The sequence below is a fragment of the Lynx rufus genome, unplaced genomic scaffold, assembly GCF_022079265.1.
Source record: "Lynx rufus isolate CCGP_SWC_20201006 ecotype Redwood Valley unplaced genomic scaffold, mLynRuf1.p SCAF_4, whole genome shotgun sequence".
Classification (NCBI taxonomy): domain Eukaryota; kingdom Metazoa; phylum Chordata; class Mammalia; order Carnivora; family Felidae; genus Lynx; species Lynx rufus.
The window spans coordinates 154,501,405-154,528,830 of NW_025814856.1; the positions used below are offsets into that span (position 1 = coordinate 154,501,405).

The following is a 27,426-nucleotide window of genomic DNA, read 5'->3' on the forward strand; positions in this document are numbered from 1 at the left end:
TAGGCTAGCTAGATAAACACACCTTGGTGCCTCATGCCCGAAGTAAACAACCATCTGCCCAGCACCAGGATTTTGTTTTATATTGACCAAAACCCCTAACACTGCCTATCTTCGAAAACCCCTTTTCCCTCATACCCATGAGTTAATGTTCACGGTTTCATTCTCTTTGTGCACGTCCATCACGCTTATAAGCTTTCTGATCCTAATAAAAACGGAGCAAAAACCCTTACTCTGGGCTCTTGTCTCCTCCCGGACATTAGCCTCTCTCGCATTTTAATCCTCCATCGGCTCTCTTGCTGGACAAGAGAGAACTTCAGACCCAGAGTCTACAACGGTGCCCTATAACTGCTTCGTGTGCATAAATTAACCTCCACCAAGACCTTGAGCTCTATGAAGCCAGGGCTGCTAAATAGGGCAAGGCTTTTTACATGTCATTTTAATTTTCTATTTTCTGCTTATTTAATATTACTCTCAATGTTTTATTAGTTTTTAAAAATTTCTCTATACTCTACTGCACCTGACAAGGGAACTACGCTGGGGAGGGGAATCAAGAACTGTGCTTATGGGCAAAACTTGCTAAGAGGGTGACAGAACAATGATGTCAGCTCAAGGCAACCCCCCGCCCCCCGTCATCCCCCACCCCAGGTCCAGCTGTGCACCTTCCTCTCTGTTACCTCCAAACCACCCACCTCTCTGCCCCTTGCACTTCTGGGTCTCATCCCACTTTCCTGTCTCTGCAATGCCATGGCTCTAAATATCCCAGTTTGCTAGCTCTGTAAGTCAGCAGTCAAAAAAGAAAAAAAAAAAAATCCAAAAATAACATAATTCACATTGAGATGGGAATAAATTACAGCCCAAACCTCCGACTCTCTGTGAGCGTGTGAATTTCTTCACAGATCATTTTTCGGTTCTGTCATTCATAACCTTTCTGCTAGTTTACAAAATGAGACGTAGGGTGACAGATGGTAGGTACCTAGACTTACTGTGGCGGTCATGATGGAGTGTATGCAAATATCCAATCATTATCTTGCACCCCTGAAACTAATATAATGGTATCTATCAATTTTGCTTCAATTAAAAAAAGTGAAGACCACTGGGTAATACAAAACAACCACGGTTGACAGGAGGCAGGAAGGATGAAGTGCCTGCAGAGAGGGCACGAAATTCTCCTCTCTCTGATGGCTTAAGGTCTCTTCCAACTGGATGATTTACAGCGAGGATGCTATTAATAATACTTCCACTGCATAAAATGGACATTTTTGGTAATTAAAAAACTACTCTGCAAATAAGGTCACCTGATGGCAGGGCAACCCAGTGACACACTTCCTTTCCTCTGCTCCCCACGGGGTCTATTTGTCTAGACGCTAGTTGAACTGAAATGCTCCCACGTTCAGCCGCTACCTGATACTGCCACCAGTCTAAACGAGAATTTTCTCACGGCACTTTCCATTTGCATGAAAATACAGCGTGTTTTTAGACGAGCGCCTCCCCCCTCCGCCCCTCCTCCCTTGGCCTTCTCAGAGTACCTGCACGATGCTGTTCCCGGCAGCAATGGTGGCCCTTCTCCACATCCGCCTCCGGGTGGACACCTCGCTGAGCAGCTGAGCCAGTTTGCGTTCCATCTCAGCCTGAAACACTTCATTCTGGAGCTGCTTCTCGACAACGCCCAGGAGAACTACATTCACAAAACAAAACACATGCAGGCGCCAAAACAAGTTAGCAGTGGAGGAAAAATGGGTGCGTGTGCAGGAGATGTTAACATAGGGTTGCTATAGAGTGCCAGTCCCTAGGGAGGACACACTAAGAGGAGAAAAAGGGAATGTGGACAGGGTCACGGGGAGCCAGGAAGGGCTGCTCAGAGGTCTCATTGACAGCTCCAAGCTCCAAGTGCTACACAAACGGGTGGCCACAAGTCCCAGGAACTCAGCAGTGGAAGAGCTTTGGAGCTAAGAACTCCCACACAAGATCAAACATTTTATTTGCACTTATTTCAAAACTTCTGGAAATGGTCTGAGTTCATATGTTATCTTGACTCAGGACTTAGACTCGTAAACTGACCCAAGAGAGAAGGGTGCCTGCCTTAAACCATCTGCCATAAACAAGATTATCGAACAGATAACGGGCTGGTCGGCGTATTACAGGAGAAAAAGGCATGTGCTTTTCAACCAGAACTGGCTCAAATCTGCTCTGAGACAGGACCACAGACAAGTCCCTTAAGTGCTTTGAAAATTATCTGGAGGGGCGCCTGGGTGGCTCAGTCCGTTAAATGTCTGACTTCAGCTCAGGTCATGATGTCACAGTTCGTGGGTTCGAGCCCTGCGTTGGGCTCTGTGCCGACAGCTCAGAGCCTGGAGACTGCTTCAGACTCTCTGTGTCTCTTTCTCTCTGCCCCTCCCCTGCTTGCTCTCTCTCTAAAAAACTAAAATGAAAAGGAAAGTATCTGGAAAATGGTGCCACTGTACTATCAAAGAGGTGGAGCCTTTACACGGGCTGTTGTATGTGAAACGAGGAGGGTCTGCAGGTACCGAGAACCCATAAGTTGTGACCATGACCACTGTACATGCTTCGTCCCCCTGACCAGTTACTTACTGTGCCGCTCACATGCTGGGCGCACAGTGAGGGTGTAACTACCTCTTACACTTTGATTACCCAGTTAGAAAGCCTTTATCTGCAAAGCCACAGCTATAAATATCTGACCCAGGCCCACACAACTTTTAAAAAAGCTTCTTAAAAAAAAAAAAAAACAAACCAAAAACAAAACAAAAAAGCTTCTTACTTGCTCACCAAGCTTTCATCCTCATACAACCAAATAAATAAGGCTTTTTAGAAAAAAAGAAATCCTTGCTTTGGAACCTCATCCTGTTCTGGATCAGAAGACGGTCAATTCTTGATAGACGTTCCCCCGGACCTGACGTATGAATTTTAAAGAAAGCCAATTCTTTTTGTGCCATAACTCAGTGGGGCGCGTTGCCACAGCTGAATCCGAATTCCTTTCTCATTCATTCTTTGCCAGGAATTTAAGGTACATTATGCCCTGAATTTAGGACTCGGAAACAAGAAAGGCAGTATCGTGCTCAATACGCCCGCACAGACTTTTTTATTCTTACAGCTTCCAAAACATTATGTAAGTTAAATATACCTGTTCTCACCCAAGAAGACTTCAGCAGCTGGGATAAGTTGAGCTGTGGGTACTGGAAGGCTATAAAAAGAAAAGGAGGGAAATCTGTAAAAAGCAGGTTTGCAACCATCAGAAAGGTAAGTCTAGGGAGTACCCGGTAAGTCACAGCACACTGACTTTCCTATACTACCGAGCGCAAAATATGGAAGAACAAGACGCCAGACTGGTGTGAAGGCACAGACAATATGCAGTTTCTGAGCATGAGAGTCTCCAGGAGAAAGACACAGAGAAAGAAATAGAAGGCTTGTTTGAGTGACACTGTGGACAGTGCTTCACAGAGAGAGCCCGCCCACAAGGTCCCCTTGAAATCTCATAGTTCCAGAGCAATGGTTTTTCACACTGTGTTCCCCAGGGCCCTAGGCTTTCCCAGCAATGACTCAGGGTCCCTATGTCCTGGCTTGCCTGGGATAGTCCCAGGGCACCCCGGCTGTCCCACATACTTATTATTTTATCCCTACCTGCACTGCACAGAACTGAAAGGTGCTATTTGTAAAGAACAATTCTCTCCCTGCCTGCTCTTGCATTTGATAAGTTACTCTTTCTAATTTAATTAACAGCACACTAAAACACAGAAAGGTCCTTAGACCATTTGGCTGTTCCATTTTGAAAAAGAATTTGATGTGGGTTTTTTTTGCCTGACTTCAACTCTGGAATCTGCTGTTTTTTTGAAGTAAACGTTTTCCCCACCCCCACCCGCACTCCATTTGCACCGTGAATCTAACTGCTTCAGCCAGGAAGAAAGGTTTTGTTTGGTGTTGTTTATTATTCCTTTTTTTTTTTTTTTTCAGTTTTACATGTACATGCAGTAAATTTTGCTCTTTTTTAGGATACAGTTTTATGGCTTTGGACAAACGCACAAACTTGCATAACCACCGCCACCATAAAGAACAGAACAGGCACATCAGCCCCCCTCAAAATTGCCTTCTGCTACTCTCTTGCAGTCTAGCTTTCCTCCCACGCATCACCCCTGGCAACCACAGGTCTGCTCTCTGTGCCTCTGGGCTTCACCTTTTCCAGAACTGTCCTCATCTTTAACAGCCCAGGTTACTCTCAAAAGACAATACTACACCCAGGCCTGGGGGTGAGGAGGGCTCTGGGGACCCTGCCTTGACTCTGAGAAGCTCCAATTTTAGCTGATTTATAGTCTGGATTTCAGCCAAATATTTTAAGTGAAAAGAAGAGGTCCAGCAATGAAAATATCCGTGGTCACTTCCCCAGGGATTCAGGCAACGGCAGTACTCACGTTCAGCAATCTGGAGCACTGGGTATCCCAGGTAGAAACTGAACTCCACCACGCTCAAGTTCCTGAGCAGCTGGCTCACTTCCGTCCCGTTCAAAAACCCCTGCGCGCCTCTGACCGCAAAGACGATATTCACCGGGCCCCGCCGAGGAGCCGGCCTGGAAGCACCCATGGTGACATTCAAGATCTGAAAGAAGGAAGGTAGGATGAGCTTCCAAAAGGATGCAAAACATTCGGCTAAAAGCCTGTGATTTCTCCCTCACCATTTCTCTCGTTGATTTTTTTTTTTTTTTTTTTTGAAGGAGGTAACGTTTTCAAAGGAACGAACTGGCTTCACCACCTGGTTCCCGTCTGCGATACTTAAAATTGTTTACTGAAAATGTTTTTTACATTGGGTGGTGCACTGAACACAAGTATTTATAGTCCCTCCCGGCTCCCTCCCACCCCGAATCCCCACTGAAATAACAATAGAGCTGAACAAAGGGGAGTAAACCCACAACAGGGCTGAGAATGGAAGAAAATCAGAGATTCTGTCAAATTCCTGGAAGATGGAGAGAGGGTGGGATCATCATGATAGAAGCCAGAACTGAGGGAACTGAGACCCAAACCACACACAGGCCTGGAGCCCAGGAGCCAAGAGCTGGCTGCCCCAGGAGAGCTCTGCAGGAACGGTCACCAGAGGAGACAATCAGGACAATTAATCAAAGCCCGTGTGCCAAGAAGTCGAGTTGACTTTCTCCCTCTTCTTTCCTTTCTAACTGCCACACACAGGCCAACACACAGGAGCTGGCGGCAGCCACATCTTCACCCTGACCGGCCCAAAAAACCACTCCCTGGGCAGAAAGGATCTTCCCGTCAGAGCAAGCTTAAAGACTGTGGGTTTGGACCCTAACAAGAAGGAGGGGCGAGACTGCGATAACCCCAATGCACACAAGAGACAGAGAAGGAAACAAAAGGAAAAAAGCAGCAGAGCTGTGGTGAAAATTACACCAAAGTGCTCCATCCCCAGGAACCCTTATCCTACAGGGAGGTGGGGGTCCCAGTCTGTTCCACCACCTGCAGTGGCATACTCTGCCCGACCCAGTGCTCCAGCGAATTCTCCCAGCAGGAGACAGGGCGGATACAGACACAGACACCACAGCTGAAGGGGAGAGCGGCCAAAATCAACAACCTGCTTCTTCACTCCTAACGGCGACCAACCCACGGTCTCCAAATATTTACAGTAAACTAGGAGCACAAACGCGAAGCAACAAGATCAACACAGAACAACAGCTGCAGAGAAAACAGAGACAACTTGGGAACCAGAAGGCAACTTCTAGCAAATTCTCAGTAATCTCCTCAGAGACTTTTCCAGGCGATAGCGCATCTTCATTCAAGGTAATCCTGTATCTTTGCAGGAGAAGCCACAAAGAAAAAGGAGCAAAGAACAACAACAACAAAGGATAGCTGAAAGAAAATTCAGCAGAGGGACTGAAAGACATGATGGATGCAGCTGAAGATGAAATTAATGACTTCAGGGGACAAAGTTTAGAAAATGTGTAAAAATAGGGAATTTTCAAAAGAGATGGACCATAGAAGAAAAGATAAGAAATACGAAAGGTGGATCCAGGTACACCACAATCTATTTAATATAAATTGTAGAGGGGACCTGGGTGGCTCAGTTGGTTAAGCGTCCAACTTTGGCTCAGGTCATGATCTCACAATTCGTGAGTTCGAGCCCTGCATCAGGCTCTGCACTGACAGTGTGGAACCTACTTGAGATTCTCTCTCTCTTTCAATCTCTCTCTCTCTCTCTTACACACATTCTCTCTCTGTCAAAATAAATAAATAACCTGTAAAAAACGTGTAAGTCATAGAAAGAGAGAAAAAAGAATGTGATGAAAAATATCAAAGAAATATAAAAACATTAGCAGTTTCCATACAATACATACAAAGCCTGTTTTGTTGGTTTTTTTTTTTTTAACATTTATTTATTTTTGAGAGAGAGACAGAGAGTGTGTGAGCTGGTGAGGGGCAGAGAAAGAGGGAGATACAGAATCCAAAGCAGGCTCCAGGCTCTGAGCTGTCAGCACAGAGCCCAATACACGGCTCAAACTCAAGGACCATGAGATCATGACCTGAGCCGATGTCGGCTGCTTAACTGACTGAGCCACCCAGGCGTCCCCAAAGCCTGTTCTTTAATTCGTGGCTATATTCTCTGTTTTTAGAGTGAAGTGCTACATTTCATGGTATTCCACAACGTGAAACGCTAGTGTATTTAGGCATTTAGGTTGATACCATTCCTTCTTAGAACATTCTAGAATTTCTGGCATATGCTCATCTCTCTCTAGCTCGCCACATTTGAGCTCCCTAGTTATCCTGTTACTCTATAACCTTCAAATATGCCTAGCCTACTCACGCCATGTGAACTCAGGGCCCTGGAAAGAGATCAACCTTGATTCATGTGAACAGAACCTCTTCTAAGAAAGGAAATGAGGAAGAGTGCATTATGGCCTAAACGAAACATGTGAAGCTAGTTCGTCTTCCAAGGACAAAGCACCTTGTTCTGCATCCCGCGCTATTCTCACCTGCACAGTGAGGTTATGCGTCCCCTGGTGGTGTTTGCTCACTTCTGAAAGAGCTATCGTCAGGCCTTTCTCGATGCGCTGGGTGAAGCTGCACAAGCCAGTATCCACACTCTGAGGCACAAACTGAAGTACTGAGAGAAGGAAAGCAATCACAGGCCCACGAACCAGGCGTTGCTTTAGTATTGACGAATGAGGACGGGAAAAATACTATCTAGCTCAACTAACACATCCACAGCACGCGATGAAGTACTAAGAGGTATCACTGATGGGTATGGTAGCACGGAAACCTAAGAGGGCTGCCTCTGCACCAAACATATATATATACGATGTGAAGGTGGCTCGTATCATTTTAAAATGGAAAAACAGGGGCGCCTGGGTGGCTCAGTCAGTTGAGCATCCAACTTCAGCTCAGGTCATGATCTCGCGGTCTGTGAGTTCGAGCCCTGCGTCAGGCTCTGTGCTGACAGCTCAGAGCCTGGAGCCTGTTTCAGATTCTGTGTCTCCCTCTCTCTCTGACCCTCCCCCGTTCATGCTCTGTCTCTCTCTGTCTCAAAAATGAATAAAACATTAAAAAAAATTTTTTTAATGGAAAAACAATCAGCATCAAAAGATTCAACTGACCGAAACATTCCAAATATGAAATGTGAATAGTTACAGGTGAAACGACAGGATATGTGGTACTACTTTAAAACACTCAACTCCTCCAAAAAAACACTGTGGGGATAGATGAAACAAAACTGGGAACACATCGATAATTTTTCAAGCGCGGATGTGTGTGGAGTGTATTAACAGTCCTCATCTCTTAGGGCACCTGGATGGCTCAGTCGGTAGAGCACACAACTCTTGACCTCAGGGTTGTGAGTTCAAGCCCCACATTGGGCATGGAGCTTACGTAAAAATATAATGACTTTTATTTTTTTTTAATTTTTTAATGTTTATTTTTGAAAGAGAGAGAGAGAGACAAAGCGTGAGTGGGAGAGGAGCAGAGACAGAGGGAGACACAGAATCCGAAGCAGGCTCCAGGCTCTGAGCTGTCAGTACAGAGCCCGACGCAGGGCTTGAACCCATGAACCACGAGATCATGACCTGAGCCGAAGTCAGATGCTTAACTGACTGAGCGACCCAGGCGCCCCATGAATTTTTTTTTTAAAGGTCTTCGTCTCTTAGAAGCATGGGCTGAAATATTTATGAGGGAGATGACATGGTGCCATTTCAAAATAACGTGAGGAGGGCACATAGATGTAACAAGACTGACTTAGGAGTTGAAATTTGCTGAAGCCATATGAGGAATACATGGGGGGCTCATTCAACTATTCTGTGTACTTTCACATCTGCTGGAAATTTTCCATAATTACAACGTGGTTTTTTTATTTTATTTTTTTTAACATGAAATTTATTGTCAAATTGGTTTCCATACAACACCCAGTGCTCATCCCAACAGGTGCCCTCCTCAATGCCCATCACCCACTTCCCCCTCCCTCCCACCCCTACAATTTTAAAGAAATTTTTTTAAGTCCTCCCCCAATATTTTAAAAACATAAAAAATACAGTGACATTTTATTGACAAATCAAAACAACTATGCTCAGTTTTCTCACCCGTGTGCACTTGGAACCTGGACTCTGGCACAAGGAAGGAAGGTTTCACAGCCAAGATTAAAGGAGTTTGGTCACGTACAAGTTTACTGTTTATAAGTACATTTATGACTGATATCGCCGTGTAAACAAAAGGCCCAGATGTTACCAGGAAAGTGAAGTCAGCGAACAGTTCATAAACCTATGAAAATTTAAAAATACAAAAGACAATAATTATCAAATTTGAGAGTACTGTAACTCAAAATTAAAGGAAGTTGTACAAAGTAGAAAAATAACAGAGTAAGTAAGGTGAAAAGTAAATGGGGAGCTTTAAATGAAGGGGGAGGGCTGCAAAGATCATCAAAATTTTATTTTAGTTTTCCCTTTTACAGACCCGCCGACCTTCTCAAAAACAGCATAAAATTATAAAAGCAAAGACAGCAAAAAAGAAGAGCAGCCAATAATATGAACTGAATAATGAGTTATGGAGAATTCCAGGTTGTATTTTACAAGGTTAACTTCAAAGTTGTCGCATTTAATCCACATATAAAGGAGCCCTTATTCTGTTGAGCAGTGCTAGCCAAAAGACATTCATGAGCCACAAACGCAACTTTGAAATTTCTAGTAGCCACATTAAACAACATAAAAAGAACAGGTGAAATGAATTTTACTTCACCCAATATATCTGAAATGACATTTCAACATGTGGTCAACCTAAAAAATCACTGGTGAGATAGTTTACGTTTCTTTCTTCACTCATCTTTGAAATCCTGTGTAAATTTTGGACTGACAGCGCATCTCGATTCAGACAAGCCCAAATGTCACGTGCTCGGGAACCACGTGTGGCTCGTGGCTCTGTTCAGGATGGTGCAGGTCTACAGCGTGGCTCTCTGACCTCACCACAGGACAGGAGGTATGAGCACAGGGGCCACTGTAAAACGTACGGAAATCTACCTCCATCTCACTGAGTGATATATGCATATGCGCTCATTCTAACATCTAATTCAAATTCTAATCCAAGTCCTTTTATGTAAATCGAGGGGCGCAAAAGCATCACATCATCATCCCCATCTCTGGTCTTAGAGACTTTTTTCTCCAATTCTGCCAACACATCTCTCCAGTGGACTACACCTGGCCTCACATGAGATCAGGGCTTCCCCAATAAAGTGACGTTTGAATGGCTATCCAAAGCAGGAGCAGGTGTTCACCAACAGGAGGAGGGGGGGAGAGGAAAGCGCGTGCTAGGACGGAGAGGTGCCGTTAACCTGGGCTCCAGGGCCACAGGGACCCACCTTGAGCTCCACAGCACGGTTGAAGTGGATCCTCAACACCTCTTTGATGGACGTAATGATGTACTCCTGCACGGCTCTCCGGGCCAGCACTGCAAGGCAAAGCCGACCACCAAATGCACATCAGTTTCATTATAATACTGTGGGCATCACACTTCTGGTCCCCAAGGCAGAGCCCATGCTGTGCCAAACTGCGACAGCAGGGCCCAGAACCATTTTTTAAAATAAAGCCCAGACTAGGAAGAACAGAGGAACAGCAGCAGATCTTGAGGCTACCAGGTAAACCGTGCTCACCACACTAAGAAAACCCTCGACTGTCTCTGCCCCAGGGGCTGAGACCAGGGATCAGTGGCTGGGGCCCCGCCAGGGAACAAAGAACACAGAGTTCTCATTGTCGACTGGGCAAATAGTAGGTTTTTCTCTTGGCTATGTCCCTAATGGTAAAACATCAAGTTTTAAAAACGCTCAGCAGGAATATTTTAGAAGGCCTTAAGATGTTACTCAACAAAACTAGATGACCTCTCCCACTATAAAATGAGGTCTCCTACCCCAGCTTTTCAACACGGGAAGTGAAGGGATTTCACTAGTAATGGGGGAAAAGATGTTCACAATTCCCATGTATTAAAATTTCATGTAGGAAGTAAAATATTTCTTATAACACAGTCTAGCTATATTTAACTCTCCTTTCACATCTAAGAAATTCTATTTTAAAATCTGTAATAAGTAAGCCTCTTTCTCGGGGTTTGGAAACATGTCCTGCTCCCCCTTCTCTTCCCCATTTTTTCTTTCCTCTTCCATTAACTTCTCATAATGCGGAATCTAAATACATTTGAAATTATGATTCAGTTTCCCTCTTCCCTAGTCCAAGTTTTTAAAACTAGAGACAGAATCATGCTGTATCTTTCATTCTTTGAAAAAACCCAAATGTTTAAGTTACATTTGATTGTTTTCTCTACTGATCAGTAACTTTTGATAGGAAAAAATGAGAGTTCATGAGACCAGGAGAACAAATCCAGACACCCTGACTGCCTTGCTGAGTGACACCAATGGCCAGCTTCGCCTAGTCTGCATGGGCTCCAGGAGAACTAGACTGCAACACTGATTTTAAAGAGAAAGACAAAAATGAGTAGGAAGGAAAAAAGCAAATGAAAGGAAGAAGGAAGGGAGGGACGGAGGCACGGAGGAATGGAGAGAGGGAAGGAGGGAGGAAAGATCTCAAAAGCTGAACTTGGGGAATGTAGAGACAGAATGGAAAATCAGTGACAGATAAACCCAAAAGATGACACGAGGAAGCACACATCGTACATAGCCCCATCTAAAGGTATCACTCAGGGGGACACCTGGGTGGCTCCGTCAGTTAAGCAGTCGACTTCAGCTCAGGTCATGGTCTCACAGTCCGTGGGTTCGAGCCCCGCGTCGGGCTCTGTGCTGACAGCTCAGAGACTGGAGCCTGCCTTGGATTCTGTGTCTCCCTCTCTCTCTGCCCCTCCCCTGCTCATGCTCTGTCTCTCTCTGTCTCAAAAATAAATAAAAACATCAAACAAAATTTTTTTTTAAATAAATAAAGGTTTCACTTGGGAGAACCATCCAAATATTACTGTGAATAGTCCACACGGCCCACCGTGATCAACTCCACCTTCTCTGGTTAATCTGGGTAAGACCTAAAACTGTAACATCAGGTTATACGTGCAGGAGTCTTTGGGGGAAAAGGATCGTCGGCAACATATATCTCACAGTTTCTCCAAAGATTTAATTTAGGCCAAGAGAGGCAAAAGGGGCGGCCAGGGTCTGTCAGGTCCTGAGTGGGAAGCACAGCCTCACCCCTTAAAAGATACATGCCGTCGGGGGCACCTGAGTGGCACAGTCGGTTAAGTACCGGGCTCTTGGTTTCAGCTCAGGTCATGATCTCCCAGTTCCTGAGCTCAAGCCCCTCATCCGGCTCTGTACTGACAACGAAGAGCCTGCTTGGGATTCTCTCTCTCCACCTCTGTCTGCCCCTCCCCTGCTCTCTCTCTCTCTTTCAAAATAAGTAAACTCAAAAAAATAAAAAAATAAAAAAGAAGAAGATATATCCAGTCAAGTGCTCTCCCAAGAGTCCACTAAGGATCAACAGAGTGTTCTTACTTTTACTACAGAACTCCATAAAAAGAACCCTTTCAGAGGACAAGTACTCACCCCAACCCTCTCTCTCTTTTAAGTAATTACCTAAAGTAAAAACCAAGGCCAAATCTAAATGAGGATTCTACACGAAGTGATCCTTCTTATGGGTCAAAGATAGCATTTGTTTCCATTTAAAAATACAATGCAGGGGCACCTGGGTGGCTCAGTCGATTGAGTGTCTGACTTCGGCTCAGGTCATGAGCTCATAACTCGTGAGTTCGAGCCCCTCCAGTTTAAGCCCCGCCTCTGGTTCTGTGATGACAGCTCAGAGCTTGGAGCCTGCCTCCGATTCTGTGTCTCCTTCTCTCTCTGCCCCTCCCCCACTCGTGCTCTGTCTCTTAAAAATAAACAAACATTAAAAAAATATTTTTTTAATACAACGTAGCAAAAAAACCATAATGCAACAGCCTGGGTACCTATGCACAACTCTACACATTTACTAAAACTGCTGATGTGTACATTTACAGTGGGTCAAGTTTACCCCAAAGGCTATTAAAAAATACACAATCCCTAACAAAGGATGCCAAATCCATTAACTGTATGTCCTATATGAAAGTTAATCCATTCTATATATGATATCCTTAAGAGATACTTCTAAAATGGTTTCTCATTATTTGTAGAAAAATTTGAGGGTCGCCTGGGTGGCTCAGTCAGTTAAGTGTCCGACTTCGGTTCAGGTCGCGATCTCACAGTTTATGAGTTCGAGCCCTGTGCCGGACTCTGTGCTGACAGCTCGGAGCCTGGAGCCTGCTTCGGATTGTACGTCTCCCTCTGTCTCTCTCCCCCTCCTCCCCTCACGTTCTGTCTCTCAAAAAATAAACATTGAAAACAATTTTTTTTTTTAATTTGAAAGGACACACTGCAACTCTAAATATCAATAAATGTCATGGAATTCAAGAAATAAAGAAGCTTTCAGTAGCTCTTTCAATGAGCTTCTTGTAGCGGACCATATGTAATAGTTTTGTAGAAAGGCAGAAAAAGTATCATGTCTATAAGAAACTCTTCTCTCTCATCGGGACTACTGTTATCCCCTAGATGAACGTTTATCACTTGCCCCAACCTCATTTCCTAGCATAATTACCTCCTCCTCCCACTGCACAGCCTAATTACCAGCCAAGCTGAACCTCCTTGGGCTGTCTGACCTCTCCACCTGTGCTCACACCCTCCACCATGAGGACACTTTCTTCCATCTCCAGACGACAGCCTTCTTGAGTGTGTCAGTCCAATTCACATCCTTCCAAACCCATCCCTCATCATCCCAGGGCCACTCTTCTAGAACTCTTCTTGAACAGCTTCAACCATTCTTATCACAGCCACCAAGAAAACATGGCTCGTGTCTACCCTGCTAGAATCTAAGCTCCTTGAAGGTCAGAACCACATCATTCATCTAGATAACCCTTAAACCTTCTAAAGACACCTCACGCATGCTGAGTGCTCAATAATTATTTGTCACATGAATTCACAAATACTTCCTTGTTTGGGAGAGGGAGGGAGTTAGGAGAGCACAGGCTTCAGCTGCTCCCACCATCTCAGAGGATGGGGTCTCCGCCATGATGAGCAGAGGATACATGGTTCACCTCACTGACGTGATCTCCTCCTTCCTCACCCCACCTTTCCCTGTTCTCTCCCGATTTCGTGCGACTACAGCAGTGGGGCAGATGCGGGGGAAGCATCTGCTTGAAGCTAATCACTCAGGCTGTGGACAAGGGGCAGAGATAAAAGTCTGTGGACCGAGATCAGAGGACACGGGGCTGCTCTCTGTTTCATTCTTGGATTCTCAGGATCCAAACGATATTTCCAGGAACATGTAAGAGCACAGCGGCCCCCTTAAGGAAAAGAATAATAAATTAGGAAGAAATTACAGCGGCTGCCCTTACACATTTGCCCAACTAACTGCTCGAACCACACCTGAAGGTTTTTGTTTTCACGACACCAACTACACGTGCACTGGGTTACGAGTTCCAAAGACAAAGATCCTAGCAGATGTTTCTACGGTCGTTTAAATCTTTTATTTTTCTTACTGCTACTATTAACGAACATATAGTACTCTGTGGGTGTTTCTTACGTGCCAAACGCTAGGTTAAGTATTTTATATGCAGTGATGCATTTAAATCTTTAATAACCCAATGCAGTACGTGCCATGATCGTCCTCGTTTAATAGTGGAGGAAACCAAGGTGTAGAGAGACTCGTTAAGTGTCCAGAGAACTCACAGGAGAAAGGCGAAGGAGTGAGGGCTACTGCCCAAGAGCTCTCTGGGCCCGAAGCCCGTGCTCTTTCCCAGGATGCCGTGTCTTGGAACATTCCATCCAAGCACCGAAGAGAGATCGCCCCGACCAAGAGAAGTGACTCGAAACAGGGCCTTACCGGTTGTGATCAGATAGGCATCGGGAACCGTAATATCACACACATACGGCGGCTTGGTGGTGACCAGTGCTGGACTATGAACCGCTGCTTCAGAAGTGGAGGTGGGCACGGGATGAAGGGATGGTGGGGGGTGCACAGAGCTGCTCTCGTGGGGATTCCGACTCGTGGTTCTGCTGCTCAGGGTGCTGCCGTCCACAGTATCCCCAGGGGCAGCACCGGCAGTGGGGGTGCTCGGATCAGTGGAGGTGAGCACTGGCAAGTCTGTGGGTGTGAACGACGGGCCCACGGGGACTGGCTCTGTTGGAAGAGGTGAGGGGCTTGCCTCAGAAACAAACGAGGAGGCTGATGACGGGTACACATCGGTGACTGGGAGCGTAGTGCCGGGAATGACTTTGGAGAAAGAGGAGAAGACCGACGTGTGACCGTCCAAAGCGCTGACACTGTCGCTGGAAGGTAGCGGGGTTGGAAAGAGGGAAGACTCCATGACAACGGGGGTTGTACGAAAAGCAGTCAGAGGTGATGCGGAGTGAGTCCCAATGGTCAAAATGTCGAGGGTGGGCTCAGAACTGGAGGGCGCCAGGGTGGTGACCGCCGATTCATGGGCAATGAGTGACCACTCAAGATAGGAGGTAGTTTCAGTGAGGGCTGAGGTAAAATGAGCTTCGGGACCGGTCAGCGAAACCGTGGACACCTCAGAGACCTTGAGAGAACCCGAAGGGAAGCTGGAGAGTAGGGGCATTTCAGAGTAACCAGGAAGAAAAGTGAATGTATTTGAAAGAAGGTCTGAACTTGGCCAGAGCTGCGAAAATTCAGAGCTCGTGGGATTAGGAACGGAAAGCAGAGGGGCCTCCAAATCGACAGAGTCGGACAACGGGAGTGTCTCAACCAAGGAAGAAAACGCCTGAGAAATGAAGGCCGACGCATCACTCGATGTCCCTGAAGACGGAGAGGCAAGTGTTTCTGAAGATGGAGACACCCAACTGCTGGGTTCCAGGGGTGGAGTTGAGAAAAAACTGGATGCGGAATCCAGACCGAGGCCGGTGACATGTTGGGAAGAGCTGCCGGGCTCCCAGTCGAGGGAGAGTGAAGGCTCTACTGACGATCCCCGAGTAGAAGACATAAAAGGACCTTGGTCTCTGCTAGCGGGCGACGGCGTGTTCCGGTTTGCTGTGCCCGAGTCAGGGAGCACGCTGCCGAGGAGCGAGGGAAACACGGCTGTCACGCCGGACGGCGTTCCTGGGCTTTCGGGGACAGAGGAGGAGCCCAGAGTGGCAGTATCGGGTGACACTGGCACAGAGAGGCGGCCGCGGGAAGGATCCGCTTGAGTGGTCCCAACGCTCCCCGCACCCACGTCGGCCGAAAGACCGACGCTGGCTCCTGAGATGCCCGCGGATGGAGAAGAAAGCGGAATAACCGGTCGGGAGGGGAAAAGTGTATTAAATTCCTGGGGATCGTCTTCAAATTCAGGGAAGTCCGCTACTCTGCTGCTCGGTGGAGAGAGGCTGCTCACTCCCAGCGTGGTCACCGTCAGGGCACCATCCCCTGATCCAACGTCTTTCTCCACCACGCTCGCTGACGCAACGTGCCGAGGCGACGCCACGGCGCAGGACACGCACCACGTGTACGGCCTGAACGGAGCCGCCGGGCTCGGGACGGGAGTGTCGTCCACGGGCCTCGGGACCCCTGACTCGCCAGGCAACCCTGACGCTTCCCTGGCGCTGCCGGGAAGAAAGGGGTTATAAGAAACATCCGCTGGCCGAGTAGAAAAGGACACAAGCGCGAGAGATGAGAACAAAGCCGACTTTGTACGGCCGCGGCCACAGGCAAGGGCTGTCTGTGCCAGACTTGCAGCGGGGTCTGTTCTTGGGAAGATGGTTTCTTCTAGACTGCGACTCAGAGCCGTGGGCATGTCGGGGTATCTGTCCGTGCCTGTGGCCAGAACATCCTCCGGAGGTGGGGAGACCTCGTCCCAGGAGGGAAAAGCCTGTGGAGGGATGCCACTGCCTGACAGCGGAGGCTGTGTGGCCAGAGAGCCAGAAAGAAGGGTTTCTCCATCCTCTGTTCCTGAAGCCGCGATCTCCGGCAAAGTCCTGCTTGCCGAGTGCCTGTTAGTGTCAGTAGGATAAAGCACCAAATTCCTACTGGGACGCGGCAGTATGCCCTCAGAAGTGGAAAAGGCTGACCAAAAAGCACTGAAATGACTGGTGGACTCGGCATACGTTGTTGGCTGTGGCACTGTGTTTTGCCAGGCTGACGTCATTTGCTCATCCTGGAAAGAAATAATGGGCAAAGAGGGAGTCAGCACTGGCGGGCTGACTGGGAGATGCTGTAACGGAGAAACCACGCGCGAAGTGGCCCAGGGAGTTTCCGGCAAAAAGTTATCCATTTCATCGTCATCTCTGACCACCTCACTGCTCGTCATCGACACATAATTGGCCACAAGGATGCTGTGATCTGCCATACTTTGGGTCAGTGTTCCTGGGTTTAAAAAGACTGTATCAAAAATAGTGGCAGATGGAGATGATGTGACCTGGAGAGAAGGGCTTTGCTGGGACCCTGGAGCAGTTTCTGTTAAGGCCACATGTGCAGTGCTGTGCACGGTGCTTTTCTTCATCGTGAGCTCCACGGAGGATAAAGAGAGGTTGTGCTGTTCCAGAAAGAGCTCATCTACAGAGAGAATAAAAGCTGGGTTAGTTGCAATCAAAGCCATACTGCTAACGCTTTGTTTCAGATGTAAGAATTTATTCATTGAACAAATATCCACTCAACTATGAATATGTACAATTCACAGTTGGAAGTGAAACAGCTAATTGGGAGCCAGAAATTGCCAGAACAACCGTCAGGGTAATATCCACAAATATTCATCAATGTGAGCACCACCTTCACTTCAGCTTGTGTGGAAGCAGATCGTGCCATTTTTTCTCTTACTTTCAAACGACACCAGAGAATACCGGAAATGGAGGAGGTCTTAGGAGGCTGTGTGGTCCATTCTGTCTCATTTATCACACAAGAAAGAGAGATGAGAGAAAGTAAATCAATTACATGATCACCCAGACAGAGGTGGAGTGAGAACCTCAAGAGAAGCCTGCCTTGAATTCCAAGCCCACATTCCTTCTCTTCCACAAGAGCCGGCTCTCAAGAGAAATGAACACGAGAACCCTGAAAGCATCACTCTCTACACAGGTAAGAGAGTTCAAAAGATCCTAGTTTAGGGCCACCCACACCAAGGCCCCAGACTCCCTCCAGGCTTGGCTCCCATCATTCCCTGTTCCACTCTCACACCTTCCTGACTACGCTCTGGCCCATCCAAACTCCCTCTGGCTTAGGGATTTCTGCACATTCTTGTCCCTCTGCCTGGGATGCCCTTCCCCGGCTCTCCACCGGGATTATTCCTACTGGCCCTGCAGATGCAACACAGATACTGCCTCCTCCTTCAATGCTCTAAAGTGGAGTGAGTGCCTCTCCCAAGGCTTCTTACCTGTCGTATCCCTTAGCAGGCCTCACTTCAATTAACTGTCTGCTCATTACACTGCGAGCTTCCTGAAGACAAGGACAGTTGATCTGCCTTCCCAGTGCCTAGCACAGTGACTGACATATAGTCAGAGCTCAATACATGTCTGCTAAATGAATGAATGAATGCATGAATGCATGAATGCATGCAGGAAGGAAGGAAGGAAGGAAAGAAGGAAGGAAGGAAGGAAGGAATGGTGTCTGAGAACCAAGTTCTGTTATGTGCCCACCACAACATCTTATCTTCCTCTCAAAACTTTCGTATTCTTTACCTTGTGACAGCTGTCTTGATCATGGACGTGGCTGAGGTGTCTCCACCTATAATTCGGATACAGAGAGGCAGGATATGTACTGGCCCAGGCCCCTAATGAAGGCCCAGAGCACATGGTATGTCCACTGAAGCACAGGCTGAGGACTGAGCAGCTATCATGACCCATAACAAGACCCTCCTCTTGCTTGTCCAAACAGTCTATCAGAACATGAGCGTGTGAATCGTTTAGAGACAATCTTGAACTTGACCTTTTTATTTCTTAAAGTAAATTGTTTCTGTTCTATTCCTGGCACTAGGGCAGACTGGAGATCTCGATGTCTTCTCACATCATAACACTGACTTATGCTTACTAAATGTTCGAAAACATCTTTTTACGTGACTAGATGAGCCTGCAAGGCGATAAGGGACGTGTGCCGTACACAGGAACAAAGGAGGAGTTGGAGTAGTCATCAAGCACTGCAGTCACTGGAGAGAGGGACACTGGACCAGAGAGCCTCAGATAGAGGGACACTTAGACACGGGGGAATAAGGGACGAGTGTTGGGTCTGAACAGGTAAAGAACACAAATGAAGACCATCTCCAAAAAGGTGAGACCTGAGAAGGACCATACTCTCCGGGCAAGAGTGAATTAGGAAGAAAAACAGCCACCTCTCCGAGAACAGCAAGAAAAAATATCTGTCTCAACCTTGACTTTATGTAGATATTTTATAAAATGTCCTCTCAACTTTGGAATCTTTATTACTTGCATGGTCCTAAAAATTGTATGTTTAGAATCATGACTCTCCAACGCCTATCAGAGGTTAACATAAATCATCTCTAGAAGAACACTCACAGAGCAGGCATCAAAGTATTCGTGTAGCTAGAGTTACAATAAATATGAGTGCTACATTTAAAATTACAAAACATGTATAGAAATAAGGTACTATGAAAAAAGGTCAAGAGAAGCCCACAGAAATAGTGTTGGAGCTGTAAAGACTTTAGATACTGGAATGTGGGATACGTTTTTTAAAGTATGTTTAATCCACTTAAAATAATAAAGAGGAGACTGAAAACATGAGTAAGGAGCAAGAGACTGTAAAAATGGCCAGAAAGATTTGAAAAATAATTAAAAGAATACTTAGAAATGAAAAAACAAAGAGACACCGGCTGACTCAGAGGAGCATGCAACTCCTGATCTCAGGGTCGAGAGTTCAAGCCCCACACTAGGTATAGAGATTAAACAAATTTAAAAATTTTAATAGTTAAAATTTTGAAACTCAATATGCAATATACAAAATAGCAATTTAGAGGGGCCCCTGGGTGGCCTAGTTGGTTGAGTATCTGACTTTGGCTCAGGTCACAATCTCACAGTTTGGGATTCTGAGCCCCGCATTGTGCTGTCAGCACAGAGCCTGCTTTCGGTTCTCTCTCTCTCTCTCTCTCTCTCCCTCCCTCCCTCCCTCTCTCTCCCTCTTCCACTCCCCACTCACACTCTCTCTCTCCAAAGTAAATAAACATTAATTTTTTTTTTTACATAGCAATTTAGATATAGCTAAAGAGAGATTTAGTGAACTGGAAGATAGATGTGAAAACTATGCAGAAGGGAGTACAGAGAAACAGAAAGGTGAGAAATATAAAAAAGAGAAGAAGTATGGAAGATAGAATGACACAGTCCAACATACATTTGATCCAAGTTTTTAAAAGAAATAATAGAGGGAGATGGGTAGAGACAGTATTTGAAGAAACGGTGCTAAAAACTGTCCAAAATTAGTAAGAGACATGAATCCTTCAATTCAAGAAAACCAAGAAATTCCAAGTCAGGTGAATTTTGTAAAAATTCACACCTACACACATGATGACACCACAGAACACCAAAGACAGAGAGAAACTGTAAATGAACCAGAGAAAAATACTGGCAATTACACCATCAGGTAACCCCTTCCGAGAACTAGGAGCCAAGTGATAATGAGGAAAATCTTGAAAGTGCAAAGAGAAAATATCCGACATCTTAGATTTGAATAACTACTACTTTCTATTTGTTAAATTAGGGACATTTTCAGATAAACCAAAAGTGGTAATACCAACAGAAGACCTTCAGTAGAGGAACCTCCCTAAACAAGGATATACTTCCAGGGGAAAGGTAATTATCCCAGACGGAAGATCTGAGAAGAAAGAACAGAGGATAAATAAATGATAAAGATATGGCTAAATCTAAACAAATACTGGTGGTATAAATGGACAACACTACTACTATGTAATTTGTGAGGTTAAAAAACATGTATTACAGAATCAAAATAGTTTATTACAATCACACAGAAGCTGAGAGAGGGCATTCAGAGATATCTGTGACTCATCGGCAGAAATGGAAATCAAGACCAAGACAAAATCCTGTGAACAGATTTTGTGCGTATTCACTAAAATTAGTAAATGATATTTAGTCATCTATTTATTTAGATAAAATATTTCTAGCTGGCTCCACCAGCATGTGAATGTCACAAAATTACACCAGATATAAGCTGTTTAAAGGGTCACACTCCTTTCTATGTAATGTGACTTTTAAAAATGTGACTATTCAGCACTCTCAACAATAGCCAAATTATGGAAAGAGCCTAAATGTCCATCAACTGACAAATGGATAAAGAAATTGTGGTTTATATACACAATGGAGTACTACGTGGCAATGAGAAAGAATGAAATACGGCCCTTTGTAGCAACGTGGATGGAACTGGAGAGTGTTATGCTAACGAAATAAGTCATACAGAGAAAGACAGATACCATATGTTTTCACTCTTAGGTGGATCCTGAGAAACTTAACAGAAGTCCATGGGGGAGGGGAAGAAAAAAAAAAGTGGTTAGAGAGGGAGAGAGCCAAAGCATAAGAGACTCTTAAAAACTGAGAACAAGCTGAGGGTTGATGGGGGGTGAGAGGGAGAGGAGGGTGGGTGATAGGTATTGAGGAGGGCACCTTTTGGGATGAACACTGGGTGTTGTATGGAAACCAGTTTGACAATAAATTTCATATTAAAAAAATTTTTTTAATAAAATAAAATAATAGAATAAAATAAAATAAAATAAATAAAATATGAGAGTATCGTTTATTAGGGGCTTCTGGGTGGCTCAGCCGGTTGAGCGTCCGCTCGGGTCATGATCTCACGGTTCATGGATTCAAGCCCCGAGTCGGCCTCTGTGCTTATGGCTCGGAGCTTCAGATTCTGTGTCTCCCTCTCTCTCTGCTCCTTCCCCACTCGCGCTCTCTCTCAAAAAATAAATGTTAAAAAAAATTTTAATAAATAAACAATAAAAAATAATAAATCATACAATAAAAAATAATATTAGAGATTTCAATACTGTTAGGCATTTGCTGTCTTCCTTACAACCTGGCTCTAGGATTTCTTGTCTATGCACTTTTACTATTTACCTATCCCATTCCAAGCATGGGTAAAAGTAATCCTGATACTTCCCACAACTCTGGTGAAGTAAGTAGAGGCTGTACTTTTCCACAATAAAGGTTAAATGGTTATAAATCTAAGAAGTAATAAAATCAACATTCTATCCAACTACGAAGCACATAGATATTAAGGTTTTTCTAAGGACAGACCATTTTATGTGCTTTAAAACTCTGCTATAATTTACTTTGAAATATAAGATCTGAATAGACAGCAAGATCCCTTTTAAAATGAATCAGAAACATGTTTGAAAATACACTAGCGGGGATAAAACAGTAACGAAAAGGGGTGTCTGCGTGTCTCGGTGAGTTGAGCATCTGACTCTTGATTTCGGTTCAGGTCATGATCTCACAGTTCATGAGACAGAGCCCTGAGTCAGGCTCTTTGCTTTCAGCACAGAGCCCGCTTGAGATTCTCTCCTCTCCCTTTCTCTTTCTGTCCCTCCCCTGCTTGTATGCGTGCTCTCTCCCTCTTTCTCAAAATAAATAAAAAACTTTAAAAAAAAAAAAGTGAAGAAAAGCAACATTTTGTGGCTAATTTATGAGCCCAAGTATCTGATGTAAATTAGAATTCCATCAACTCTATTCACAAAGGACACAGAAGAGGGAAAGCAAAGCGGTCAAAAAGATGAAAAATTCACCAGATAGTAAAAAAGAGGAACAAACACTTCTAAGAAATGTGACGTGTGCCAAGCTCTCTTCTTTTTGGCCAAGCCCCAGGAGAGGAGAAGCCAGCTCTGAAAGAGACAGCAGCTGAAATGCCACGGGAATTACTTCTATGGTTAATTCAGGAAGAGGTTAGAAAACCCAAGCGAGGCTCTCCCAGCAGAAAAGGCTTCACAGACTCGAATTTCAAGCCCTGGAGATCAATTTTCAAGCTCTAAAGCGTTAGTTCACCAGAGTGAAAGGCTGTCTCTGTGATGACAGAGAGAAAGGAAGGGGCTGGGGAGACACCAGTGCTCCTCACTCGTCACGCACCCAAATGACGTGGGGGTCTTGTTAAGATGCGGGCACCGTCCCGCGGGGCTGGGGTGGGCGCTGAGCTTCCGTGTGGCTCTCAGGTGGTGCCAGATCTGCAATCACACTGAACAGCCGGTGTCGAGACACCTTCTGCCACGGAGACCACACAACACATACCTACTAGGTGCCTACCTTGTGCCTCACTCAACCTGGGCTGGGATCTCACCGTGCTGTAGGTAACAAGAGTAGGGACTGCCCTAGTGCCAGTGCTGAGTCATGGTGCTTAAAAATTCACAAGGCTGGGGCGCCTGGGTGGCTCAGTCAGGTAAGTCTCTCACTTCGGCTCAAGTCATGATCTCCCAGTTCGTGGGTTCGAGCCCCACATCGGGCTCTGTGCTGACGGATCGGAGCCTGGAGCCTGCTTTGGATTCTGTGTCTCCCTCTCTCTCTGCCCCTCTCCTGATCTCTCTCTCTCAAAAATAAGCATTAAAAAAAATTTTTTTTAATTCACAAGGCAAACCCACAGAATGCACAACAGCAAGAGCGAACCCTATGGTAAACTCTGGACTGTGACAAATGATTTGTCAATGTAGGTTCATGAATTGTAACAAAGGTGTCATTTGGTGGGGATGCTGATAATGGGGGAGGCTATGCATGTGTGGGGACAGGGGACATATGGGAAATTACACCTTCTGCTCAATTTTCCTGTTCAGTGAACCTAAAACTGCTCTTTGAAAACACAAAATCTTTTGAAAACACATATTTATGAAGCTCTTAAAAAACTTTTTTAGAAATCCATGAGGGAGATGCCCATCTCTAGGAACTTGATGGTCTTACTCTTACAAGATAAGCAAGATAATTTGGTGGGTTTTTTGTTTTTTCTTTTTAATCACATTGTTCTATCTGGAAATCATCTCCCAAATATGATAGTCGATCATGAAGTCATGGACTTTCCAACCTGAATGGATCATTAAGACCCTAGCCAATCCGATCATGTTGCAAAGGAGGCTCAAAGAGTTTAAGCTGACTTGCTTAAAATAGCACCCGGGCCGTACGGCAGCCTAGAAAGGCAGGTTCATAAATTCTCAGTGACTGAATACTCCTCAAATGCCACAGCACATTCAGTCAAACCAGTCCGTTTAATTACAATTACTAGTGAGGAAATGACACTGGAAAACACGCTAACTTCTATTATACTGGAAAGGAGCCGAAAGCACAGGCTAAATTCTGTGCTGCTGAAACCCATGCAGAGGCTTGCCTTTGGAGCTGTGAGGAGCCACACCGTCCACCTGGGGACAGCTCTCAGGTACAGGCAAGGGTGTTACGAAAACAAAACACCCTCTGAGGGCTAGCCTGGGAAACCCAGTGGCAAAAATCTCTGAAGAGCTTTAATCCAAACACTTGTGATCGATTACTTCTGCTTCTGTGTGAAATTGTGGAGTTTTCAAAACGGGAGGAGTCATCTCAACCCTGTGTAGACATTCAGCCTACTACCAAACGAGAGCCCCCTGGAGTTTCCAAGAGTTTAACAAGAAAAGCAGATCATCTAACCACTACCCAATTTGGTCAATAGTTAGCAACTTTTATTCTTCTTGTAGTCCCCAGGTTGTCCTAATGATGATTTTAGTGCCATTATTAAAATCATGGGGCGCCTGGGTGGCGCAGTCGGTTAAGCGTCCAACTTCAGCCAGGTCACGATCTCACGGTCCGTGAGTTCGAGCCCCGCGTCGGGCTCTGGGCTGATGGCTCAGAGCCTGGAGCCTGTTTCCGATTCTGTGTCTCCCTCTCTCTCTGCCCCTCCCCCGTTCATGCTCTGTCTCTCTCTGTCCCAAAAATAAATAAACGTTAAAAAAAAAAAATTAAAAAAATAAAATCATCCTTCCCCCTTCCCACTCTTCTCCGTAGTTTAGAAAACAGGATCTTTTTTCACTTTCTTTCTCAGAACCCAACTGTACACGAATACCTTCTGCCAGATTACTCTCTCCTCCAACTGGTCCTGTTTTGTTTTTTTTTTCATCAAATTATCAGGTAGATAAGAAATACTACTTATAAAAACATATTTGCCAGGTATACAGGTAATAGTACAAAGATGACTTGAGATCCCATCACCTAGTTTAAGTAAAAAGATTACCCTTTCCCTCTGGCATCCCCTGGGGACCCCTCCCAACCCCTTCCCTTCCACTGAGAGAGTCACTCTTGAACTCTGCCTTTCTCACAGCCTTGCTTTTCTTTCTAGTCTTTTCACATGTGTGTATCCGTAAATAGAATATATTCTCCAGCTTTGAGCGTTTTCAAACTTTATCAAAATGGTGTTATATTGCATGTATTCTGCTACAACTTATTTTTCACTGCATATTTTTTTAGATTCATCCAAGTGTACTTTTTTCGCATGTAGTTTTTTCGCATGTACATGAATTCCATTGTACGGACATACTAAAATTTAACCATGTATTGTTGATATACAGCTGGACCACTGTCAATTTTGTTATTACAAACTTTTTTTTAAGTTTATTTGAGAGAGAGAGAGAGAGAGAGTGTGTGTGTGTGTGTGTGTGTGTGTATACACGGGGGAGGCCGAGAGAGAGAGAGAGAGAGAGAGAGAGAGAGAGAGAGAGAGAGAGAGAATCCCAAGCAGGCTCCATGTTGTCAGCGCAGACCTCAGTGTGGAGCTTGAACTCATAAAACTTGAGATCATGACCTGAGCCAAAAATCAAGAGTCGGATGTTCAACCAACTGAGCCACCCAGGCACCCCTACAAACAGTTCTGATATGAATTTTCTTACCCATCATTTGGTACACAAATGTATACATAAAGTATAGATGTTCACGTGAGTACGTGTGTGTACATGTATGTGTGTGAATAGGTATGCTTGTACGTGTGCACTTGCCTTTTGAGAATGTATACGCATGTGCACACGCATGTGTATGTGTATGGGTGTTGATGTGTTGTGTACATATGCACGCACGAGAATAGAACTACTGGGTCAGAGGAGATGTTCATCTGAAACTTTACTAAATGATGCCAAATAATCTTTCAAAGCAGTTGAATCAATTTATAATCCCACTCTTGATCCTGCAAATTCTTACTCATACTTAAACATTCCTGGCCATTCATGTTTTTACTAATCTGGCTGATGTGAAAGGTTTTAAGGTTTTAATTTGCATTTCCCTGATTACAACAGACATTGGTGTTGCCTCTTCTACTGTCTTTTCAATTCTACTGCCCATTTTGCTATTGGGTTGCCTGTCTTTTTCTTTTTTTTTTTTTTTAACGCTTTATTGATTTTCGAAAGACAGAGACAGAGCACAAGCGGGGAGGGGCAGAGAGAGAGGGAGACACAGAATCCAAAGCCTGGAGCAGGTCTTGAACCCACGGACGATGAGATCATGACCTGAGCCGAAGTCAGATGCTTAACCAACAGAGCCACCCAGGTGCCCCCTTCTCAGGCATTTTTAATACATTCTGAATACATAATACTATGTCAGTTATAACTTCTCCCAGTTTGTGGCTTGTTGACTGATTCTCTTTATGTGGCCTTTTGATGAACAGAAGTTCTCAATTTTAATATGGTCAAATTTACCAATCTTTTCTGTTACTGTTTGAGACTCACGTGCATTGGTCTTAAGACAGAAGGTTTTAGAAATCGTTCCCTACATCAAAAGCCATAACAATAGTCTTATATTGTCATACAAAGGTTTTAAAGTTTTGCCTTTCTCACTTAAAGCCACGTGTGCCTGGAGGTGTAAAGTATGTGCATGCAAGTGTGTGTGTGTGTGTGTGTGTGTGTGTGTGTGTGTGTACATGTACATAATGTGAGCATGGACAAGAGTATCCCAGACCGATGTCACTCAAAGCAGTTGCACTTTGCGTTATTGGCCTGCGATGAAATAAGGTGCTTGAGCCAGGATATAACTCAATGCATTGATTCTTCAGAGAGTAGGTCGTGCTACAAAAATATGTCAGCTGAACCAGAAAGCATGCTCTGCAAGTGGTCAATTTATGCTCTGGTCTGAGTTCCTTATCTCATCTTGGATGGAAGACAAGAGTTTGCAGGCCAGCTCATTGCACAGTACCATCTGGGCAGAGGATGTGGGATCTGTACAAGGTCCAGTGGGGTGGGGCGGGTGGGGACAGAACTGGTAATGCAGCCCACTGAAGAACACAGAGAAGACCAGTATGTCTGAGAGGGAGGGAGGGAGGGAGGGAGGGAGGGAGGGAAGGAAGGAAGGAAGGAAGGAAGGAAGGAAGGAAGGAAGGAAGGAAAAAGTGCCCAAAGACAAGGTTAAAGGGAGTTAGGGGATCAGAACATTCAAGGCTTGGAAGCCATGATGTTGCAGATAACAATTTAGCAAACACAATGGGAGGATTGCGTTCCAATGGGAGCATTGAAGGCATTTAGATGCATGACATGATCAGAATGGTGGTTAAAAATCCCTCCTGCTGTAGTATGAAGAACAGGTTAAAAGGAGGCAAGAGGAGATGTGGAGAGACTGGTTATATGGTCACAGCAGTTGAAGCTTGAGAAGACAGTGGCTCACATCAGAGTCGTCTTTTCAGAACTCTGCTACTCAGTGGGGCCAGGAGACCATCAGCATCAGCCGGGGTGTTTCAGAAATACAAACTCTCTGGCCCATCAAGACACTACTAGTTCACAAACTGCTTTCAACAAGATTCCAAGTGATTCGTGTGCCCGTGAAAGTGTGAGAGCACTAGCCTGAGATTTTTTTTTTTTTTTTTTTTTTTTTTTAGAGAAATCCACATGGAGATATCAAGTTTGCAAACGGATATGTGAGCCCAGAGATAAACCTGCAAAAGTAAGAAGGAGAAATCTGAGAAGCAGGGAGAACCAGGAATATGAGATGACAAGCAAACAGAAAAAGAGTTTAGGA

General features: G+C 45.1%; 1 protein-coding gene across 1 annotated transcript in view; it reads right to left on the reverse strand.

Moving 5' to 3' along the window:
* KIAA1549 (KIAA1549 ortholog) overlaps positions 1-27,426 on the reverse strand; it is a 147,825-nt gene that overhangs the window by 71,059 nt on the left and 49,340 nt on the right. Inside the window, exons 3-9 of the mRNA XM_047095257.1 lie at positions 14,372-17,038; positions 9,850-9,938; positions 8,582-8,759; positions 6,986-7,116; positions 4,422-4,605; positions 3,140-3,199; positions 1,527-1,675 (exon numbers count right to left, since the gene is read on the reverse strand). Coding sequence (XP_046951213.1) covers positions 1,527-1,675; positions 3,140-3,199; positions 4,422-4,605; positions 6,986-7,116; positions 8,582-8,759; positions 9,850-9,938; positions 14,372-17,038 — 3,458 coding nt within the window. The remainder of the gene's footprint in view (positions 1-1,526; positions 1,676-3,139; positions 3,200-4,421; positions 4,606-6,985; positions 7,117-8,581; positions 8,760-9,849; positions 9,939-14,371; positions 17,039-27,426) is intronic.